Raw genomic sequence first — 20,240 nt, forward strand, 5'->3', positions numbered from 1 at the left:
GCCAGTACACTTATTAGGCATATTGGTACTTGTACTGTGACAGAGATGGCGGGTAGACACGTATACGGACAAACAAATACATGGACAAACAAATACAACGCGTGCTAAGAAACCGCCTCCGTAGTGCCTAGGCTGAGTCATATATTCAAGGAGCAAAAGCCCCAGATTTTCTCTCTCGCGCCCGCTCTTACTGGCGCCTGTGCAGAAACGTCAAGCGCCGTCAAAAGCGCCACGCCCTGCTGTACGTACTAGGAATTCGAAGCCAATAGCGAGGACCACAAAGGCAGAGTGTCGGTGCCATTACTGACAGCGGTGAATTCTTTCAATAAAAAACACGGCGCCAAACGGCAAAAAGCTTAATAGCGAATGTCGAAGCACCTGTCTGGCGTTTGCCACGTGGCTAGTGGCTATGGCTGCCAGTGGATCTGCGTGCGAGAGCGCCAGTTCGAGGAGGCAAGGTAATCAAAATAGCGGCAGTGGTGGCTTTGATTTTAATGCCGTTTCGGACCTGTGGCCATGGCAAAAAGTCCGGAAAGTCAGACAGCGAAGCGTTCTTGCGTCTGAAATTTCAGACATTCTTATACATTAGTAAGAAAGGGAAAATCAGACATCCACTTGTTCGTAGCAATTGCTACAAAGGAGACCCATACGGGTTCCATGAAAGAAAAGCCTTGCAGTTGAAGAAAAATTCGTCCTGGTCCGGGACTTGAACCTGGGACCACCGCCTTTCCAGGGCAGCCGCTCTACCATCTGAGCTAACCAGGCAGCTAGCAGATGGCGGGTGAAGTCGAATTTGTCAACAACTCGAAGCAAAGGCAAGAGTTTGACGTAATAGTTCAGCGGAAACCGACAAGGTGGAGACAATTAAGTAATAGAGGGAAAATCAGACATCCGACCGTTCGTAGCAATTGCTACAAAGGAAACCCATATGGGTTCCACGAAAGAAAAGCCTCGCAGTTGAAGAAAAATTCGTCCTTGTCCAGGACACCAGACCAGGACAAAGGAACCCGTATGGGTTTTCTTTGTAGCAATTGCTACGAATGGGTGGATGTCCGATTTTCTCTTTATTACTTGCTTCTCTCCACCTTGTGGGTTTCCGCAGAACTATTACGTCAAATTCTTATACACTGACTCTATGGGGTACGTGGTGGTTCAGCGAAGCCGTCTGAATTATCGGGCGTCCGAAAAGTTGGTCATTGACTGTACACTGGAAACTCCTCCAGCCAACGGCATGGCGTCAAAATACAATTCATTACGATCCTTCTGTTACTCGAGCCAGCACTACCGTGCCTTTTGTTCGCTTTCAATAAAATTACAACTAATTTTCCCTGATAGAAGCACAAATTCCCCGAGTTTTCCCTGAGTATTTCCACACTATTCAAAATCCCTGAGAATTCCTGGTTGGTAGGCACCCTGGAAGTTTCCTAGAGAGCAAGCTGCTCATACGAAGTGAAACTGACGACTATTATAAGGCACCATAAATTAAACCACACAGCTGCTCCATACTATAAGAAAATCAATTCAAGTATACAAAAAAAGCCAAAACAAGGTGTCAAATGCCAGATTCATTATTTGGTGCCACTGATAAGAGAGACAGTTATGATTACCTTTCCCTTTTACCGTCCTACGATTATACACTACTACTGTATTTACTTGCATAATGATCGCACCCCGAACATGCCGCAGCGATATGTCATGTGATAAGTCTAGCTAACAATGATCGTGCTCACTATCTGTCGAATTCTATCTGAACGACTCTTCAAGACAAACAAAACGGTCTGCATGCACCAAACATTCTTAGAAAGATGCCCCATTTCATTCCTTTCATCGCTTTCCGCACTTCCATGACAAAAAAAAAAGCTACAACCAAACTTGCCTTTATTATGTGTAGGCTTTATAATGGTTCTGGTCAAGAACAACAACAAAAAAGGCGCCTTTCGATTTTTCTTGTCTGCACTCGTGGGCACGCAACAAATCACGAGCAGCAACGACAGCAGCCACGTTTACACTGATACGTTAGAAGTGTACCCTATTCATACACTGATGCTTGTAACACAGCTAAGATATTCGCCCACCCTTAGTGGAAATATTAGGATAGTACTGAAGACAAATACCGCAGTTTCCGCAGCATGCCCGCCATGTGTTTCTATGTCACTGGCAGCTAAGCGCACCCATCAGTTTCTGTCCCCTCAAAGTGGACATGGCTACGTTATTCCCACAAAAACCAATATTAATGATATTATTCATTACTGATACGGAAGAAACTGTTTCAATGCACGTAATGTACTCACGAAAAGCAAAAAAAAAAAAATCGCGTTCGGCGCGTTCGGCTTGCTCCGCCGGCCGCCATTATTGTTTTGGTGTCAAGCACTACCTACAGTAAAAGCTCGTTAATGCGAATTTCACGGGGACACTTAACGAGTTTGAATTAACCGAAATTCGAACTAACGAAAGTGATTAAGAAAAGGCCACATCTGATGACAAAAAAAAAGTACAGCAACTCTGGGTACTTTTATTTGGAAAAAAAGTCCGTAATGGTTTTTTGCTTTTTTCCTCTGAAAGCGATCGATGTCACTTTATCTTCCAGAGCTCGAATGAGCCGAAAAGCATCGTCTTCGCCTTCTTCGAAACTGAAGAAAAGCCGGGCGTGATTCAGTCCGTCCATCACCTGTGCCAACGAAGGTCGTACCGGTGTTTCACCAACATCATCGTCTTCATCATTCGCGTCGTCATCGTCCACGGCCGGTTCTTCGTCTTCGCCGATGACTTGGGCGATGATTTCATCATCGGTCACGGCACCGCAGAGCACCTCCCGTACATGAAGCGGAGCGTGGACGTCCTCTTCAACTTCATTAGCGTCTGCGTTAAGGGCTCCGAAACCACAGTGGCGGAAACAATTTGCAATGGTTTCTGTGGTTACCTGATTCCAGGCACGCACAAGCATGTGCAGGGCTGTGAGCAGTCACGGTATAGCTTTTCTCATTATCGGAGCACAGGAGCAACTTCTCAAGAATGTGACGTCTATAAAAACTTTTCAAATTCTTTATAACGCCCTGATCCATAGGCTGAAGAGTGGCGGTGGTGTTAGCCGGAAGAAAAACCAGCTCAATGGCTCTCAATTCCATTTCCACCTTGTGCGCCGAGCAGTTGTCGACGAGGAGGAGAATCTGCCTCTTGGCAAGCTCAAATTTTCGGTCGAGTTTCCTCAGCCACTGCTTGAAAAGCTCGCCCGTCATCCAGGCCTTCTTATTTGCTGCGTAGTCGGCCGGCAGCGTGCGGATGTTCTTAAAACATCGAGGTTTCTGTGACTTCCCTATCACAAACAAGGGGAGCTTCTCTGTTCCAGTCATGTTCGCTCCGAGCAACACCGTCACGCGCTCTTTGCTGCGCTTGCCGCCTGCGCACACGTCCCCCTTGTACATATCGTTTTGTCCGGTAAGAGTTTAAAAAACAAGGCGGTCTCGTCGGCATTGAAAATATCGGATGGTGCGTACCTGTTCAGGTGGTCTAGTAGCGCACCATTCCGCCACACGGTGCAGGTTTCTGCGTTTACGGCTTTGGCTTCACCGCACACACTGCGGAAAACGAGCTCATGCCTGTCTCTGAAGCGGTGAAACCATCCGTCCAAAGCGGCGAAGTCGGAGACGTTCAGACGTTGCGCGAAATCAGCCGCCTTCGCTACGATGATGGGGCCACTCAATGGGATATCCTGGCTCCGTTTTTCCTTGATCCATGTGAGCAACGCTGCCTCCAGGTCCGGGTGCTTAGCTGTCCGAAGCCTTTTCCGATCCTTGCCGAAAGTTTCAGCCTCGTAGGAGTCCTCAATCGTCCTCTTATTCCGGATGTATGTCGACAGCGTGCTTTTCGGTATATCGTGCTTCTTTGCGATTTCGTTCTTGCTCAGTTTCCCTGCATCAACTTCCCGCAGAATTGCTAATTTATCCTTCAACGTTTTGGCACGATACTTTCCACGTGACGACATCGTGGCACGCGAGCAGTGTCAGTCTGCGACGGACGCGTACAAAACAAAAGCGAGCAACGGCGCACTTTTAGGCTTCGACGTTCTGATCGCATAGGCGACGGAGAGAATGGCCGGTCTCGCGGTTGCCACCGAACGCTGGATGGATGGATGGATGGATGGATGGCGGCTATACCCTTCGTAACGGGCGGCGGCTGGCGCCACCTAGCCTTTTGCTCCCCCTCCTATTTTATTATTATTCTTTTTTTCCCTTTCTTTATATCCTCTTTTCCTTAACCTAGTTTTCACTCCCCTCCTCCCCCCAAAATAACTATCTAAAACAGTAGAGGAAACATTATCTCCCCGATTTATGGTATTATCTATCCCTTGACTTCCTCCACCAATCCTCTAGCCTCCCCTTCGTTACTGCCACTCTTTTCTCGTCTATTTGCCCTCGTTCCCCGGGGAAAACCTAATGCCCCTTCCATATCTGCCACTGTTCCCTCTGCCAGGGTTGGGCGAAGGTCTGTGCATCTCAGCACTATATGCTCAGTGGTCTCCATTTCGGCTCAGCATGCTGTGCATCGAAGGTCCACGTCTTCAAATTTAGCCCTGTATGTTTTCGTTCTCAAAACCCCCGTCCTAGCTTCGAATAATAGTGAGCTGCCCCGCGAGTTATCAAATAAGAGCTCTCTCTTAATCTCCTGTTTTTGTGACCTATACATTGATAGCGCTGGCTTTCCGAGCATTCTTTCTTCCCACATTTTTCTTTCCGTCTCCTTCACCTCCTTTCCCGCACTAGAACCACGTTGGACCCCCTCCCTCGGCTGTAGGTATCTATTCCTCAGCTTCCTTGTTCTGAGTGTCCACTTTGTGTTCAAACTTTTCATGTACAGATATTTGTACACTTTTCCTGCCCACCTTTTTTCCTCCAGTGCTGGGAGTCTCTGTTCAAATTTTAGTTTACTTATTGCCTCTCTACCTTCGAATGACGTCCATCCCATGTCCCCCCACTGCGTATCCTGCTGTCCATGACGATGCGGCAGAGCATTTGCGAATAAACGCAAGTGCTGCCCCCTAAAAACATGCGATGATGATAGTGTATGTCGCGCCATCTGTCGCTTAACAGCAGAGACTGCAAGCTGGCTACGGCGGCGCGCAGTTCGAATTATCCGTGGCGGACCGGATTAGTATTCGAATTAACGAGCTTTTCAATACATGGGGCTCTATGGAGCATGGCCGGACCGTGCCAATTAGTTCGAATTATTTGAAAATTCGAATTAACAAGGTGCGAATTAACGAGCTTTTACTGTATTTGTTGACTTGTCATCCCGTAGCAAACGCGGATGAAAAAAAAATTTTTTTTTCTTTGCGCGGGAAATTTAACCCGCGTAATGATCGTACCCCTGAATTCGCATCAATCTTCTTGACAAAAAAGTGCGATCATTATGTGAGTAAATACGGTATAAGCCAAGTAGCCAGAGACAAGAAGAAAAACGAAAGGAGCCTTAAAGATGAGTGTTATCTTTTCAAAAGCAGCTTTGTTCCTTGATGATGCATCGTGCCACCTTGAACAACTGTTAGTGCAAAGTGCAAATCAATTCTTGAGTTACTGCTCAATGAGTAGTGTTCACAGCAATTCATGTAGTATTAATTTAAATGAGCTTACAAACACCAAGTTCCAATTGAGCAAATTTTTTATGTAATGAAATACAGTGACAAAATTATTCAGCATAGTGAACTAGAATCAAAGTGAAAGGACAAGAACAGAATAATACATCAGCATGAGCAGAACAGCCGACAATCAAATGGCTGGAAAAAAAAATGTTATTGCAAGTTCAGTAATTTCTGTGAAGCATTTGTTATACAAGCATTAGTGGAATTCGAACTTTGAGACCCCAGAAGCTTCATGCAAAGACAAAAATCTATTTTTGCTTTATAAATAATAAAGAGATAGAGAAAAGGATGCTTCATCTCGTTTGGCTAAACCGACGTGTGGTACAATGTGTTCACACTGGTGTGGCACAGCATAACTTGGCAATCAGTTTATTACAGCCTGTGCAATCTTCCCAAGATTTGTGCATTCAAAGGAACATGTAAAGCACAACTCAATACTCACATAAACTGAAAGAGCCATCTGCTCGCCTAAAGGAGCCATCGTAACAAGACTCGTTTGTAGTCACCTCGCCATCCAAGTGCCGACGATATGGTCGCTTTTTGTCACTATGATGCCTCCTCATCTCTGCAAGCAAGCAAGCAAGCAAAAAAAGAAAAAAAGGGAACGAGAACATTTTGGGGTTTTACACGCAAAAACCATGAAACGAGCATTAGAATTGGGTAAATATTGTATTCGAACACTGCGAGCTACCATTATTGCTTAGAAATCTTCTTAGGGCAGGCAAAAAATGTGCATTTCCAATGAGAGATGACATGTGATCAAGGCATTCACTGTACCCTTAAGCTCTGCTGAAACAGACAGTGCCAGTAATGGGGTCGCCATTGGGGTCACCATATGACAATCAGGCACGTGCAGGTTGACTGGTAATGTTCGAATTATCCGCCGAAGGCCAATTTTAGGATCGAAGTAATGAAATCTTGGTCCCATAGAAATGCAGGAGCAGCGGCATGGGACCTTCAATCGAGATTAACAGAAGTCTACTGCACTTACATTTGTACACGTGTGATGCATACCCCACAAATGTGGCTGAAATGTGTTCAGTGCAATCGGCCTGTTGCGACACCGAACTGCGCAAGCGCAGCGCCCTGGCGGCCGACGACAGAGGCAATTTGGCAGGCATTCCGTGAGCGCACGGCCGGAATCGACTCTCTCCTCCGAGTGAGTGGAGTACGGCCGTGGGAGGTGCTGCACCAGTGGAATAAGGCGCCAAATGTTTCTCTTGGACTGTTACAGACCGGCACATATCCGTGTCTTGCCGTTCTACACGATTTACCCCCACATACATCTCGACGACGCTTGCCCGTCCGGTGGGAAGACCTCCACTCTAGCACACATGCTCCGGGAGTGCGGGTCGAGTTACCCCACGTTCAGCAAGGAGGACTGGGACTCGCGTTTGAGTTGCCCCGCTCTAGACAAGCAAATCCTGGCTGTCCGGCATGCCCGTGACCGGGTCGGTGGGCTAGACCTGCCAGTCCTGACATGGAACTAGTCGGATGCGCAACGAGTTCGCATCTTCGTCGGAACTCCAATGAAATTATTTCACTCACTTGGCAGCCTTGCCATTCTCGCTGCCACACGCATGTAACGCCTTTCAAACATTATTGCCATCGAAATTTGACGCGATGCCAATGTTGTGTCTCGTTTACGGCTGCAACTCCCGTCACCATCCCAGCAGGGCAATGCAGATTTTCCGATTTCCGTCAGTAAAACGCAATTGTCAGTGCCATGAAGCCTGGATTAGGGCTGCACTTTGTGACAGGTATGTATTGGCATATGCAGTTTACCTCTCTGTTTTTGTTATTACTGACTCATACGAATAATCTCGACGAAGATGCAAATGTATGTTTGAGCTAGCGAAACAAACTGTCTCCGAGCTCGTGTGACCTGGTTGCGAAGTGTTCTTTCTTTTTCCCTTATCGTGTCTGTGTGTCCGTCGCTAGAATGCCATCATTTCGCAACTTCACATCGCGCACACTTGCAGCCTTATAAATGCTCAGTGAATGCTCGTGATGTCGGCGTAGTTATCTGTCAGAGCCAAGCTCGCCTGCACTGCCGAGCTCACGTGGTAAACAGCGTGCACTGTGGAAGTACCTGATAGTGCTAGTCAGCAATCGTTGCTGGTTGTTGTTTCGTCATTCTTGTCGTCACCAAGTAAAGTAATATTTGCTTGCAGAAGGCTTTTCTGTTCGTTTAGTGAATCGGGATGTAGTACAGTATGTACTAAGGCTCATTTTCCTGCACGGCATCTTCTGGAGTCGAGTGGCGCGTGTGTAACCGACATATTTCAGGGGTCCCTTCGCTGTAGCCCAGAGATCTGGACATCATAGTGACACGTGTACTTGTCGGTCGTTTTTCGGTGACCACTCTTCCCCATCAAACAAATGCTATCTCTCAGCGCGGGATGTGCCCACATGTATGGGAAGCTTCTCTAATGTTATCAATCGTTCTATCCGCTGTCTGTCATCGCCGAACCTTGTGTAATCTGATTGCATGTATGCGCGACGTGAATGGTGTAGAACTTTCTGGAAGGCACGCGGGCACCAGCAATTACTTTCGAACGTTCGATGGTTCATGTATAAAAACTGATGCCCTTCACTCGCTGATCAGATTTCGCGGATCGCCGACTGTGTTTGCCGCTATCTTCGTGCTTTAAAGGGACACTAAAGGCTACTATGAAGTCAAGTTAAAGTGATAAAGCAATGCTCTAGAACGTCTAAGGCGCCAATATAATCGTGAACAGAGCTTTAGTAACCGAGAAATTGAGGTAAATGCATGACATGATTTGAGACCCCCCCCCGCCCGCGACATTCCGGTACTAGCCCGATGACGAAGGCACTCCTCATCATAATTTATGTCACTATTACTCAACTACTTGTATTAAAAAGATCCTTTCATTAGGCTATAAGACGGAAGAAAATGCTACTTGTCTACTTCTGTTCGATTCTAAGAAAAAATAACATTTTGACGTTACCCTTCAGTAGTATGGGTGGTCGAAAGGTTTCGTTTTCACTCGACTCTGCGCCGCGCGCACTTTGGAGTTTCAGTTATTTCATTATTGCGTCGTGCTGCACTATTTCTGCTGGCTCGCGAAACTTGCACTTGGAATAAGCAGCGTGAATGCCACGTCCATGTGCGAACAGTCCGCAGAACTTGGCCAAGGGCCGTTGCAGCAGCGAATCTAACGTTACTTATCACTGTGTGCCAACGAGTCTTCTCCGTTCGAAGTGGTTAAGTGCCGTACCTCTGCCACAGAGCGTTGGCAAAGAGCCGAAAAATCGCATAGTGTGCTCGCTGCAATTTCGTCCAGAGGCTTACGAGTTCAACGCCAACTTATTGAAGTCGCGTGGAGTGCCTTTCAAAGCAATGCTTTCCCGTAGCGCTGTTCCGTCGGTCTTGCCTGCATTCTCCGAAGCGCAAGAACAACTGCAGGTCAAAGACGGGGAGGCGAGTGCAGAATTTGCTTTTCACGAAGGAAAAGCTACAAATGTGCGAATATGTACAGCCATGACATACAGTTGCCGTCGTAGTAGTATGCAATGACACGGCAGCGCGAGCCCTCAGCAGTAGGTCACGTTCATCGGTGCTTAAATCGCTGAAGTCGAGCCCAGCATCGCGAGCCAATGTGTCGTTATCAGGGTGGTCCATTGCAACGAACGTCAAAGTTGGCGTCATAAAATAAGCAGCTTATCGTCGCGCGCTTTCCCTTCCGCTAGCCACCATAGTTCTGTTTTCGCGCTGCTGTCGGCTCTGTCTTGGCTCTGTTTCTGGCCACGTGTTTGCACAGAAAAGCGGTAGCGCCGTCTGCGGGCGCCGTTTTACTAACTGTCGGCGCAACATCACTATGAGACCATGACGTCACCACTCCTCGTTTGGAGGGCAGGCGATTCAAACTGCGCTATAAATACGCGGAGGCTTCAGAACGCATTTTCTCTTAATATAAGTCTCTTCTTCGCATGAAACAAGCGTTTCAAGGTTTTTGGGATGGTATTTCAACAGTCCAGGTTGACTAAATCTTAACCTTTAGTGTCCCTTCAAGTGTAACCTGTTTTTGTGGGCACAGGTTCGGCCAATAAAAGTTAGTTTCGTAATTCACAGTATCTTTACTGTGTTCTTTGCCGTCACTACTACATGACGATACTGAGGCTGTTTGTGTACATGCACCACTTAAAAAGAAAGGACACGATCGGCCGCTACGTTCGTACCACGGCACGCTCTAAGAGGAATACAGGTGCTCCACAAACAGGGGGTATCACCAGTTTTAGCCATTCTGACCATTTTTTGGCATTTTTGTAGATGTGCACACACATTATGTAGGTAAATAATGTATGCAACTTGGTATTCTGTTGGCCTTCCTACTGCCTGTGTATGTATGTACGCCTAGCACATGACACACCATAAAGCAAGACATGCAGTGGTGAAACGTGATATTCGCCCTAAGAACTACACCTCATGCCTTATTTGAGTCATGTGTTTTTGTACGTACTCAAACTGTTTTATTACTTATTCACTTTACGCCACCGGTGCAGCGGTTTAAGGCCAAGGAGGGGCTTGTGAAGCGTTGCCGAAGCTCTTCTTCCAGCCGTTCGTCACGCTGAAGAAACCTCCGGGTACAAAGCATTCACCAGCGGGCTCAATGGCTAGCTGACGATGACAAAATATGACGGCGCGTACACGTTGTTTTGGTGTTGTCTCACACGCTGCTTGTTTGGCCTCGAGTCTCGCGTTGGGCGGCTATTGCGGCACGCAGTGGCGCCTGCCAAATTGTTTCTCGTGGCCACCGCACGATGGCGCCACAATGCATCGCAAAAGGCGGATTGCTTACTGATGTGAATAGCATAGAGTATGCATTGTAGTTTGCATAATGCCATACTTGTGTATCATGACCAGCTGTCACCACGATCAAAGTGTTTAAAATACTTACAATGTGAATGCAGTGTAACACTGCAGCATTTTTCTAAAAAGTTCTCATCACTACTTGTTTGCAAAATAGGAAGCAATGTTCAATTCCATCCAAACAATGCCTGCCGTTTCAGGAGCAAGGTCTCTAGAAATTTTGTTTCTGCAGTAAGTCTTACATATCAAACAGGACTTTAGACCTCAAATTTAGGGTGGAAAATGTTGCTAAAAGCACATTTCTAATCGTGAAAAGCACATTTTGAATGTCAGTGAGAAACAACAATACAGGAGGCTGTGATTTTGTTAGCAAATGCTTCAAATGACTACTCACTTGCAGATGAGAGAAGAGTTTGTGCAGCGTTGTGGGCAAGCTTTCTACTTTTCTTGCGCGCCTGGTCCACGGTGAGCCCTGTCACTTGTGCCAAGCGCGACTTCCTGCATAGAAGAGCATACACAGTCTGGCACATCCAAGTAACCACAATGGCTGAAACAGCATAGTTGCATTTCGTGAAAATAAAATTAAAAAGTATAGCTGTCATCCGACTGGTTCTCTAAATGATTTTCCACTGCCTATATTGTGACGGGCATCAGCGCCGTGTTTGTCTCCTCCTCATTCTGGTCCTGTCGTTTTAGCGCTGTTTGAATTTCTTTGTTACCATGCAACACCAACTCGCCCAATCCGCTGCCCTTCTGCAGATCAAATAGATGTAAAGCACAATTTCTAAACAGACACAGAGATGGCCAAGATGGCTGAACACACGTAGCTTCCCGGTGGTCGTCGTCTTTCTTAGTTCAAAGAGCTGGCTAGGAACCTGTAACCTCCCAGTGCGGCACAGACTAAGTACACAAGGAGGCGATGGCGGAAAAGTACTGTTTCAACCGGGATATGTGCACGACGTCAACGAAATTACTACAGGGCAGATGGTGAAGAACTGTCCAGTGGCGCGACCTCATAGTTAACACCACTAAGCTACTGTAAAGCTTTGTAAGGTCGGGTGTAACGTTACAAAAGCTTTCCGGAAGGACCTACACGATGAGATGGAGTCCAGAGAAGTACAAGAGATGCCAGAGAAAAGAAGAGAAGTCAGTGGCTGTGATCACAGTGGTCCTTTTCAAATAATTGCAAGTCGGATAGTTGCTCACGAGCGATCCGATGTGCCAGGTGAGCTCACGCGGCAGCATCGCGGGAATACTCTGTGCTATCTTGCAGAACAGCAGATAGGAGCGTGTTGAAAGGCAATGCTGGGTAGTGGCCAAACAGTAGGTACAATGGCAAAAAATCGGCGGTGTCATGATGAGACGAGTTGTACGCGAACATGACGTATGGTAAAGTGCTGTCCCAGTCACAATGAGCGTCAGACGCATGCATTGACAGCATATTAGTTAAGGTGTGGTTCAGCCTCACGGTGAAGCCCGTTGGTCTGCGGGTGGTTATCAGTAGTGAGCATGTGCTCCACAGAACAGGAACGAAGGAGGTCATTGACGACGTTGGACAGGAAGTAGTGGCCTAGGTAAGTGAGCAATTGCCTAGGGGCACCATGATGAAGGATAACGTCATGAAGTAGGAAATCAGCGGCATCAGTGGCGCAACTGGTCGGCAAAGCTCGCGTGATGGCATACTGCGAACCGTGGTCGGTCATAACTGCTACCCACCTGTTCCCTGAAGTAGACATAGGGAATGGACCAAGGAGGTCAAGACTGATGCGGTAGACCGGCTCTTTGGGTATGTCAATGGGCTGCAGGAAGCCTGCAGCCCATTGGCTGAGGGCCATTTACATTGCTGACAAAGGTCACACACAGCAGTGTAGCGTCGAAAAGATGAGCATACACCAGGCTAGAAAAAGTGGCGCCACACACGGTCGTATGTGCAGGATACCCCAAGATGGCCTGTGGTTGGGGCATCATAGAGTTCTTTTAGAACAGCAGCATGAAGTTACTTGGGGAGAACAAAGAGAGGTACTTGAGAGGTACTATGACGGTAAATATTGTCGTGAAGCTTAAACAGACGAAGCGATGAGTCGGGCTGACGAGAATGGAGGCAACCGATTATAGATCATAGATGTCGTCGCTTTTCAGTTCAGCACGGATGTTGGACAAATCTGGAATAGCCATGACGAACAAAGTCACCGGTATCATGCTCGGCGATGTCGTGAGAGTAGACAGGCTAACGTGATGAACAATCAGCATCTTGGTGCATCTGGCCAGACTTGTAGAGAACGCCAAAGGTGCATTCCTAGAGCCATAATGCACAGCGACGAAGCCTTCCTGAAGGATCCTTCAGTGACGACAGCCAGCAAAGGGTGTGGTGGTCCGTGGTGACGGAAAACATGCGGCCATGTATGTACGGGTGGAATTTTACTACAGCCCCAACTAAAGTGAGGCAGTTGTGCTCAGTTATCAAAAAATTCCACTCTTGACGATGAGATAAGGTGGCCGGCATAGGCAATGACACGCTCCTGGTCATTCTGATGTCAGGTGAGGACTGCACCTGAGCCATAGCCACAAGCGTTGGCGAAAACGTCTGTAGGGGCTGGCAGGTCAAAATGCACCAAAATGGGCGGTGATGTAAGTAAACTGACCAGGTTGGTGAATGCGGTAGCTTGCTCATGACCCCAAGAAAAAGAGGCATCCTTCTTGAGCAGGTCAGCAAGTGGCCGGACAATGTCGGCGAAGAGCATAAGCCGACAAAACTACTGACATCTCTGACTGAGCGAGGGTCTTGGACGCCATGTACCTACCTTGTCAGGGTCAGGTTGGACACTACTAGCACTAATGAGGTAAACGACAACAGTGATGCGACATCTAGCGAAAGAACACTTGGAGGAGTTAAGTTGCAGGCAAGCACAGCGAAACACATCGAGAAAGGCCAAGAGGCAGGGTCCGGTGGTTCTCAAAAGTAGGCAAAAAGACAATCACATCATCTAGATCGCAAAGACAAGTAGACCACTTATAGCCTTTAAGGAGAGAATCCATCATCTGCTCAAAAGTTGCGGGCGCATTACACAATCCAAAAGGCACAACCTTGAACTGATTAGGTCCATTTCGTGCGACAAATGTAGTCTTCTCACAGCCCATGGCAACAACGATAGCCTGCCAGTATCCCGAGTGCAGGTCAATGGAGGAAAATTATGCGGCTCCATTGAGACAGTTCAAGGTGTCGTCTATTCAGGGCAGTGGGTATATGTCCTTGCGTGTGATGTTGTTCAGGTGCCGGTAGTCGACACAAAAGTGCCAGCTGCCTTCTTTCTTTTTGACTAGCACCACAGGGGACGCCCACAGACTGGAAAAAGGTTCGATGAAGCTTTTTGTGAGCTTTTCGTGATGACATGACGATAGGCAAGGAAGACACGATATGGACGACAGTGGATAGGGCTTGTTCGAAACACGTTTGGCTCGGACAACGATCGCTGAAGTCGTAAATGTCATGGTGTGACTCCAGGAGGCGGCGAAGATTGGTAGCGTGAGCAGGAGAAAGGTCAGCAGGTATCATTCCAACAAAGGCATTGCGCAGTCATGGGGCAAATTAAGGATAAACTGGAGGGACTGGTGAGATCCAACGCACAAATTTCAGTCTTCGGTAGCAGTGATGGTGGCAAGAGACGTGCCTGCCTGAATTAGTTGAGGAGAAGCGCTAAAGGTTAAGATGGGAATGGCACTGTGATTGCCAGGTACAGTCACAAGGGTGTTAGGCACGGCAACATTTTTGGCGAGCAGAACGTCTGTTACCGGGGTGAGCATGTAATTGCAATCAGCGACAGGAGGGCTGGAGTCCATGGAGACATACATGGCAGCACGAGGGGGCATGCGCACATAGTCGAGAGAGCAGAGATGGTATGAAGGTGTGGTTGGAGCATTGGCTAGGCAAGGTAATTCGAGCTGCAGGAGGTCAGTCTACAGTTAATTAGGGCAGAATAAGTTGTTAGAAACAAGTCCATACCAAGTATAACATCATGAAGGCATTGCTCAGGAATGGTAAATAAAAAAGAAGTTGGGTGACCGACGATGACATTGGGTGTTCGATGAGTTGGGTGATCTGGGCAGTAAACATTCCAAGGACGGCGGGAGTATCTCCATCGGCCACTCTTACAGCGTGGGATAGAACAGATGTGACCACCTTCCTTAGGCGACGGCAAAGACCAGAGCTCATAACAGAAATATGAGCCCCGGTGTTGACAAGTGCAGAGATGGTCACACCATCATCAATGTCAATGTCCAGTCTCCACAGAGGCCTATCACAGAAACTAATTTCTCGAACAGAGGCAATTTATAAAGTAGAAGAAATGTGGCTGTGTTGTGGATACTTCCCAGAAAGCAACCCGTTAAGCCTGTTAACCCAGCACACTTGTTTGTCAAGACTTTCAAGAAATGATGCAAGTGAAGGACACACACAAGTATGAAAAACAGCAATATATAGACAATACAGTCCAAGGGTGGAGGCAAGAAAGTTCACATAACAAATGCATAACAAGCATAGGAGGTGCAAATCACTCCCCTGACTAAGCTGCTCTCTTGCTTAAAACCAAACTTTGCAAACTTTGCAATGTATTCATCTTAACATACCCACACTTGGGTGCATTAGTTGGTGGTCTCTCTCAGAATAAATCATCTAGGAGAATGTGTGTCAGATTGAAAAAGAGCCCATTTTGCCGCAATGGAACAGTGGCATTGTATTGTGTCACTGTTGGTGTGAAACACTGTGTGCACTATGTTTCCACTACCTTGTTCTTGCAATTTTTTACTGGCATCTCCAAAGGTGAAATGCACTTCCAATTTCTCCTTGACAGAACTGGCAAGTACTGCACTGGACTAGTATACTTGAAACATGCACCATGAATTTCCACCTCTGTGCAAAAGGCTTATTTTATTAATAGATGGGCCATATTTATGGAACATTTGGAACAGCTATGCATTCAGAACCACAACTAAGTACAAGGGCCAACTTTAAGCCAGTGAAGCGACATGTTATCAAAGGAATGCAACTGCATATCTTAAGCATCAAGCTTTGTAAATTAAAGCTGCAACTCTTCATTCTTTTGAGCAAAGAATTGTTTTACGACATGGAAACAGTGATTTTTACCCATTGTCATAATACCATATGTCTACCATGTGTCAAATTACACATTGATATAAAGTACAGACGTGTCACCTTGTGAAATGTTGAAATTTTAGAGCTTCCTCGTTTATGATTGTTATAATGACACCAATAATTTTCACTTTTAAATTGTGCCCCCTGTTTAGGGCAAAAACTGATTTTAATATGAAATCAAAATAGTCAATGAAATTTGCTGAGCCCAATTTTCTGTAGTCGTTTAAAACCCACCCACAGCACTGATACCCACTCCATAGAACAATTATATAAATGGCAGAAAAACTTTGGAAACCGTTCCTTGAATATATATATTATGAATAATCTTAATTAATATTTCTGTTTGTCTGTGGTGCACATCATTCTACCTGTGTCTGGAGAACAGTGAATTTTTTTATGAACACTCGACATCTTGAGTAATAAAACAATTTTTAGTATTTTTACAATTTTTAGTATTTTTGCCTAATCTTAGCTGTGGTTTTGCAAATATTAAACTTCGCAAGTCTGGTAGTTTAATCAAGTTGTTTTGTTACATTTACAAGGAAACAGGAGCTATGTACAGTAAACTGCCTTGAAGGTGAACTCTGTAGATATTTTCTGACAAGCTGTACAGTTCGGCGACCCTTTCACAAAACTAGATTCCTAACAAGATCCTTTCTGTTCATCCTAAAAGATTTTTTTTTATTCAGAGATCCACACATACTTCCTTAATGTTGCAGATGCTTTCAGGGCAAGCTTTTGAAGCTCTCCAGTCCGTAGCAGCATTTCGAAGTGCAGCTTCAGGGGTATGTCTGTAAACAGAGCCAGAAAGTAAAAGAAGCCATTCATCAGTTCCATCAAAATGATGCCAATCTGTGGAACTCAGTGGTTCCAGTTCTCACTGTGGCCCGCAAATCAAACAAGCAGTGTAAGCTAACCCGAGACTGCCAGCACTGATGCTCACAGAAGCAGACAGGGACAAAATACAGTGACAGTTAGCAGTACCTCCTCGGTTTTTTTACTTGGAGACACTAAAGTGTATAATTTGTACACCGAGCCTTGAACACATGCACTGTAGGCCTTTACAAGCAGGTATGGTAGACAACAGATGCAAGATCTTATACACACAGTGCACAAGAAAGAACAACACAGAGTGCTGTGTGCGCATCATTTTTTGTGCCTTGTGCACGTGTGTGCTGCACGTACAACACCTTGCTAATGCTTCTGGAGAGGTGTTTGTGCACAACGATTGCGGCTGCACTGAGGTGGCAAATTGCTAGAATGGCCTACTAGCCTCCAGCGCAGCCTATAGGGGCGTTTCACGCACCATTTGCGTGACATCACGGTCAGAGCTTGTGTCTGCGAGGTGCTGCTAGAGTCCAGTGTTTCCATTTGTTCACTCTAGCTTTGTACGCTAGTACATTTCTGATGGTACTTTCAAATAACTTTTTCGATTGCTTTAATGTGTTAAAATTTATAAAAACGGCTCAACAATCTGTTTCTTAAAGGGCCCCTCACCAGGCTCCATAAAAAATTTTGGCTATACGCTGGAAGTTGTTACGTGTCCTCTAGGGAGCGTTCTGCCACAAACATTTTTCATATCGGCTCATTAACAGCCGAGATAGAAATATTTCAGCGCCGCGAACCCATGCTTTCAGCAGGCGGACTCCACTGCCAAGCAAGACGCTCTCTCCACTCGCCCCACCTGGCTTCTGCAAGCGAAATTCCTTCCCTGCGTTCTCCTATACAGGACCTTGAGGATCGCGTAACACATACGTCACAGGGCCCACCTTCCTTTTATTTACGCACTTCCTGTTATTTACGCTTGCGTCGCGTGTGAGCTGTTGTCTCGTTTGCACAGGCACGATTTTGCGCGCTATGCACAAGGAAACCTGACTAGTGGTATAATTCAGTGCTACACGAATACTGGGGCAGAACAAGCGGATTGCAGAGCATGATCACGCGCTCGAACACGGTAGAAAATGGCAGAGTTTTGGTACCTGCGCACGTGACCGCGCAACCGTGCGAACAAGCAGATGAAGCGGAAGTACACCTCTCTTGTGAAGTGTGAAGTAAAACAGAAAAACATGCAGACATTCCGTTTGTGTGTTTTATTGTTTCTCTAAACTTAATTCGTCAATTCAAGCAACAGATCGCACAGATAACAGATGTTGTCTTGAATAATTTTCGAATTCATGTGTCACCATGAGCGACGTCACACTGCGGACCCGAGTACGTAGGCGCAGGGATGAGAGTATGACACCGTCCGGCTCGGAGCGCAGCGGCACCGGCCCGCGAGGAGAAGGGAAAACGGCGTTCGGTTTGAAATTTCAGACATTTCTGCAGCACAGAGCGATGTAATCCTTTGCAGACACGTTCGATGGCGCGCAATGTATTCTCTACGCTTGTCAGCTTAAGATGGCCAGACCTGGTGAGGGGCCATTTAAAGGCAACGCTTACAGTGCTGGCCGAAGGAGCTTCATCCACCATGTTTCAAACTTTTTATGAACAGCTTTAGACTCTGGAGTGGCAGTTTAGGTAGATAGTCGAAACCTAAATGTTAAAGATAGGATCAAACATCTGACTAAGAGACCAAAGAAATATTTTCTGCGGTGCAACAAGCGTGTAATATGTTCTTACTACACAATGTTTACCTTGACTTTAGCCTGCTATAACTTGCTTTGCCACCACCATGAGTACATGGTAAAACACCTAATTTTTGCATTTGTCGACTGAAACTTCTGGCAGTAGCATGAGGACTGAACAAACACAAATCGAGATTCTGCTGGTGCCTATTGCTCGTGAAACATATTGTCACGTGGTCGTGACGTCAAAGAACACAGTAGCAATACTGTGGAACACAAAACTAACTTTTATTGGGCGAACCTGTGCCCACAAAAGAGGCTACACTTATAGCACAACGATAGCGGCGAACACGGTCGGCGATCGTCGACAATCTGATCAGCGGGTCAAGCGCGTCGGCTTTTATACAGAATCGTCGAATGTTCCAGACTAATCGTTGGGACCCGCGTGCCTTCCACAAAGTTCTACACCATTCGCGTCAGGCGAATAAATCAGATAACACAAGGTGCGGCGACAACAGACTGCGGATAGAAGCATCGATAACTTTCCAGAAACCTCGGATACATGCAAGCGCGTCCCGCGCGGTGCGATAAGATTTGTTAGGCGGCGAAACGTGGTCGCCCGATAAATATAAGTACACGTGTCAATACCCCCCTCTTAAATAGCATCGTCCCGATGCTACAAATATAAGAGAGCGAAACACAAAAGGACACTTATTAAACATAAGTAACAAAACAACGAAAAGAAATCAAGTCCAAAGGTCAGTTATGCGAAGTCCCAAAGTTCGTCAACGCTGGTGATACGGCTTGAGTCGCACAACGTGGACAATTTCAGGTCGTGAGCGGCGCCGCTGTGACAGCGAAATGCCGTCTGGCACGACCTCATAGTCCAGTGCGCCAATACGTCGGATGATCTTGTACGGTCCGAAATAGCGACGCAAGAGCTTCTCGCTCAGTCCTCGTCGGCGTATAGGGGTCCAAACCCAAACACGGTCACCGGGCTGGTACTCGACAAAGCGTCGTCGGAGGTTGTAGTGTCGGCTGTCGGTCCTCTGCTGGTTCTTGATTCGCAGGCGGGCGAGCTGTCGGGCTTCTTCGGCGCGCTGGAGGTAGCTAGCGACGTCAACATTCTCTTCGTCAGTTACGTGCGGCAGCATGGCGTCAAGCGTCGTCGTCGGGTTCCTGCCGTAAACCAGCTTAAACGGCGTGATCTGCGTTGTTTCTTGCACCGCCGTGTTGTACGCAAAGGTTACGTACGGCAGGACCGCGTCCCACGTCTTGTGTTCGACGTCGACGTACATTGCTAGCATGTCGGCGAGGGTCTTGTTCAGGCGCTCCGTGAGACCATTCGTCTGCGGATGGTAGGCAGTTGTCCTCCTGTGGCTTGTCTGGCTGTACTGCAGAATGGCTTGGGTGAGCTCTGCTGTAAAAGCCGTTCCTCTGTCGGTGATGAGGACTTCTGGGGCGCCATGTCGCAGCAGAATGTTTTCGACAAAGAATTTCGCCACTTCGGCTGCGCTGCCTTTTGGTAGAGCTTTAGTTTCAGCGAAGCGGGTGAGGTAGTCCGTCGCCACGACGATCCACTTATTCCCGGATGTTGACACCGGAAACGGCCCCAACAAATCCATCCCAATCTGCTGGAATGGTCGGCGAGGAGGTTCGATCGGCTGTAATAATCCTGCTGGCCTTGTCGGTGGTGTCTTGCGTCGTTGACAGTCTCGGCATGTCTTGACGTAACGGGCGACTTCGGCGGTCAGACGCGGCCAGTAATACCTTTCCTGTATCCTCGACAGCGTCCGGGAGAATCCAAGGTGCCCAGCGGTTGGATCGTCGTGTAGGGCGTGCAGCACTTCTGGACGCAGCGCTGACGGTACAACAAGAAGGTAGCTGGCGCGGACTGGTGAGAAGTTCTTCTTCACGAGCAGGTTGTTTTGTAGCGTGAACGAAGACAACCCACGCTTAAATGCCCTAGGGACAACGTCGGTGTTCCCTTCCAAGTACTCGACGAGGCCTTTTAGCTCCGGGTCTGCTCGTTGCTGTTCGGCGAAGTCTTCCGCGCTT

The 20,240-nt window shown here is 47.1% G+C and overlaps 1 protein-coding gene across 1 annotated transcript in view; it reads right to left on the reverse strand.

Annotated features, from left to right (window-relative positions):
- LOC126532261 (KAT8 regulatory NSL complex subunit 1-like) overlaps positions 1–20,240 on the reverse strand; it is a 151,971-nt gene that overhangs the window by 11,951 nt on the left and 119,780 nt on the right. Inside the window, exons 3-5 of the mRNA XM_055071540.2 lie at positions 16,322–16,409; positions 10,864–10,967; positions 6,078–6,200 (exon numbers count right to left, since the gene is read on the reverse strand). Coding sequence (XP_054927515.2) covers positions 6,078–6,200; positions 10,864–10,967; positions 16,322–16,409 — 315 coding nt within the window. The remainder of the gene's footprint in view (positions 1–6,077; positions 6,201–10,863; positions 10,968–16,321; positions 16,410–20,240) is intronic.

Source organism: Dermacentor andersoni, chromosome 5 (assembly GCF_023375885.2).
Source record: "Dermacentor andersoni chromosome 5, qqDerAnde1_hic_scaffold, whole genome shotgun sequence".
In the NCBI taxonomy this organism is placed as follows: Eukaryota; Metazoa; Arthropoda; class Arachnida; order Ixodida; family Ixodidae; genus Dermacentor; species Dermacentor andersoni.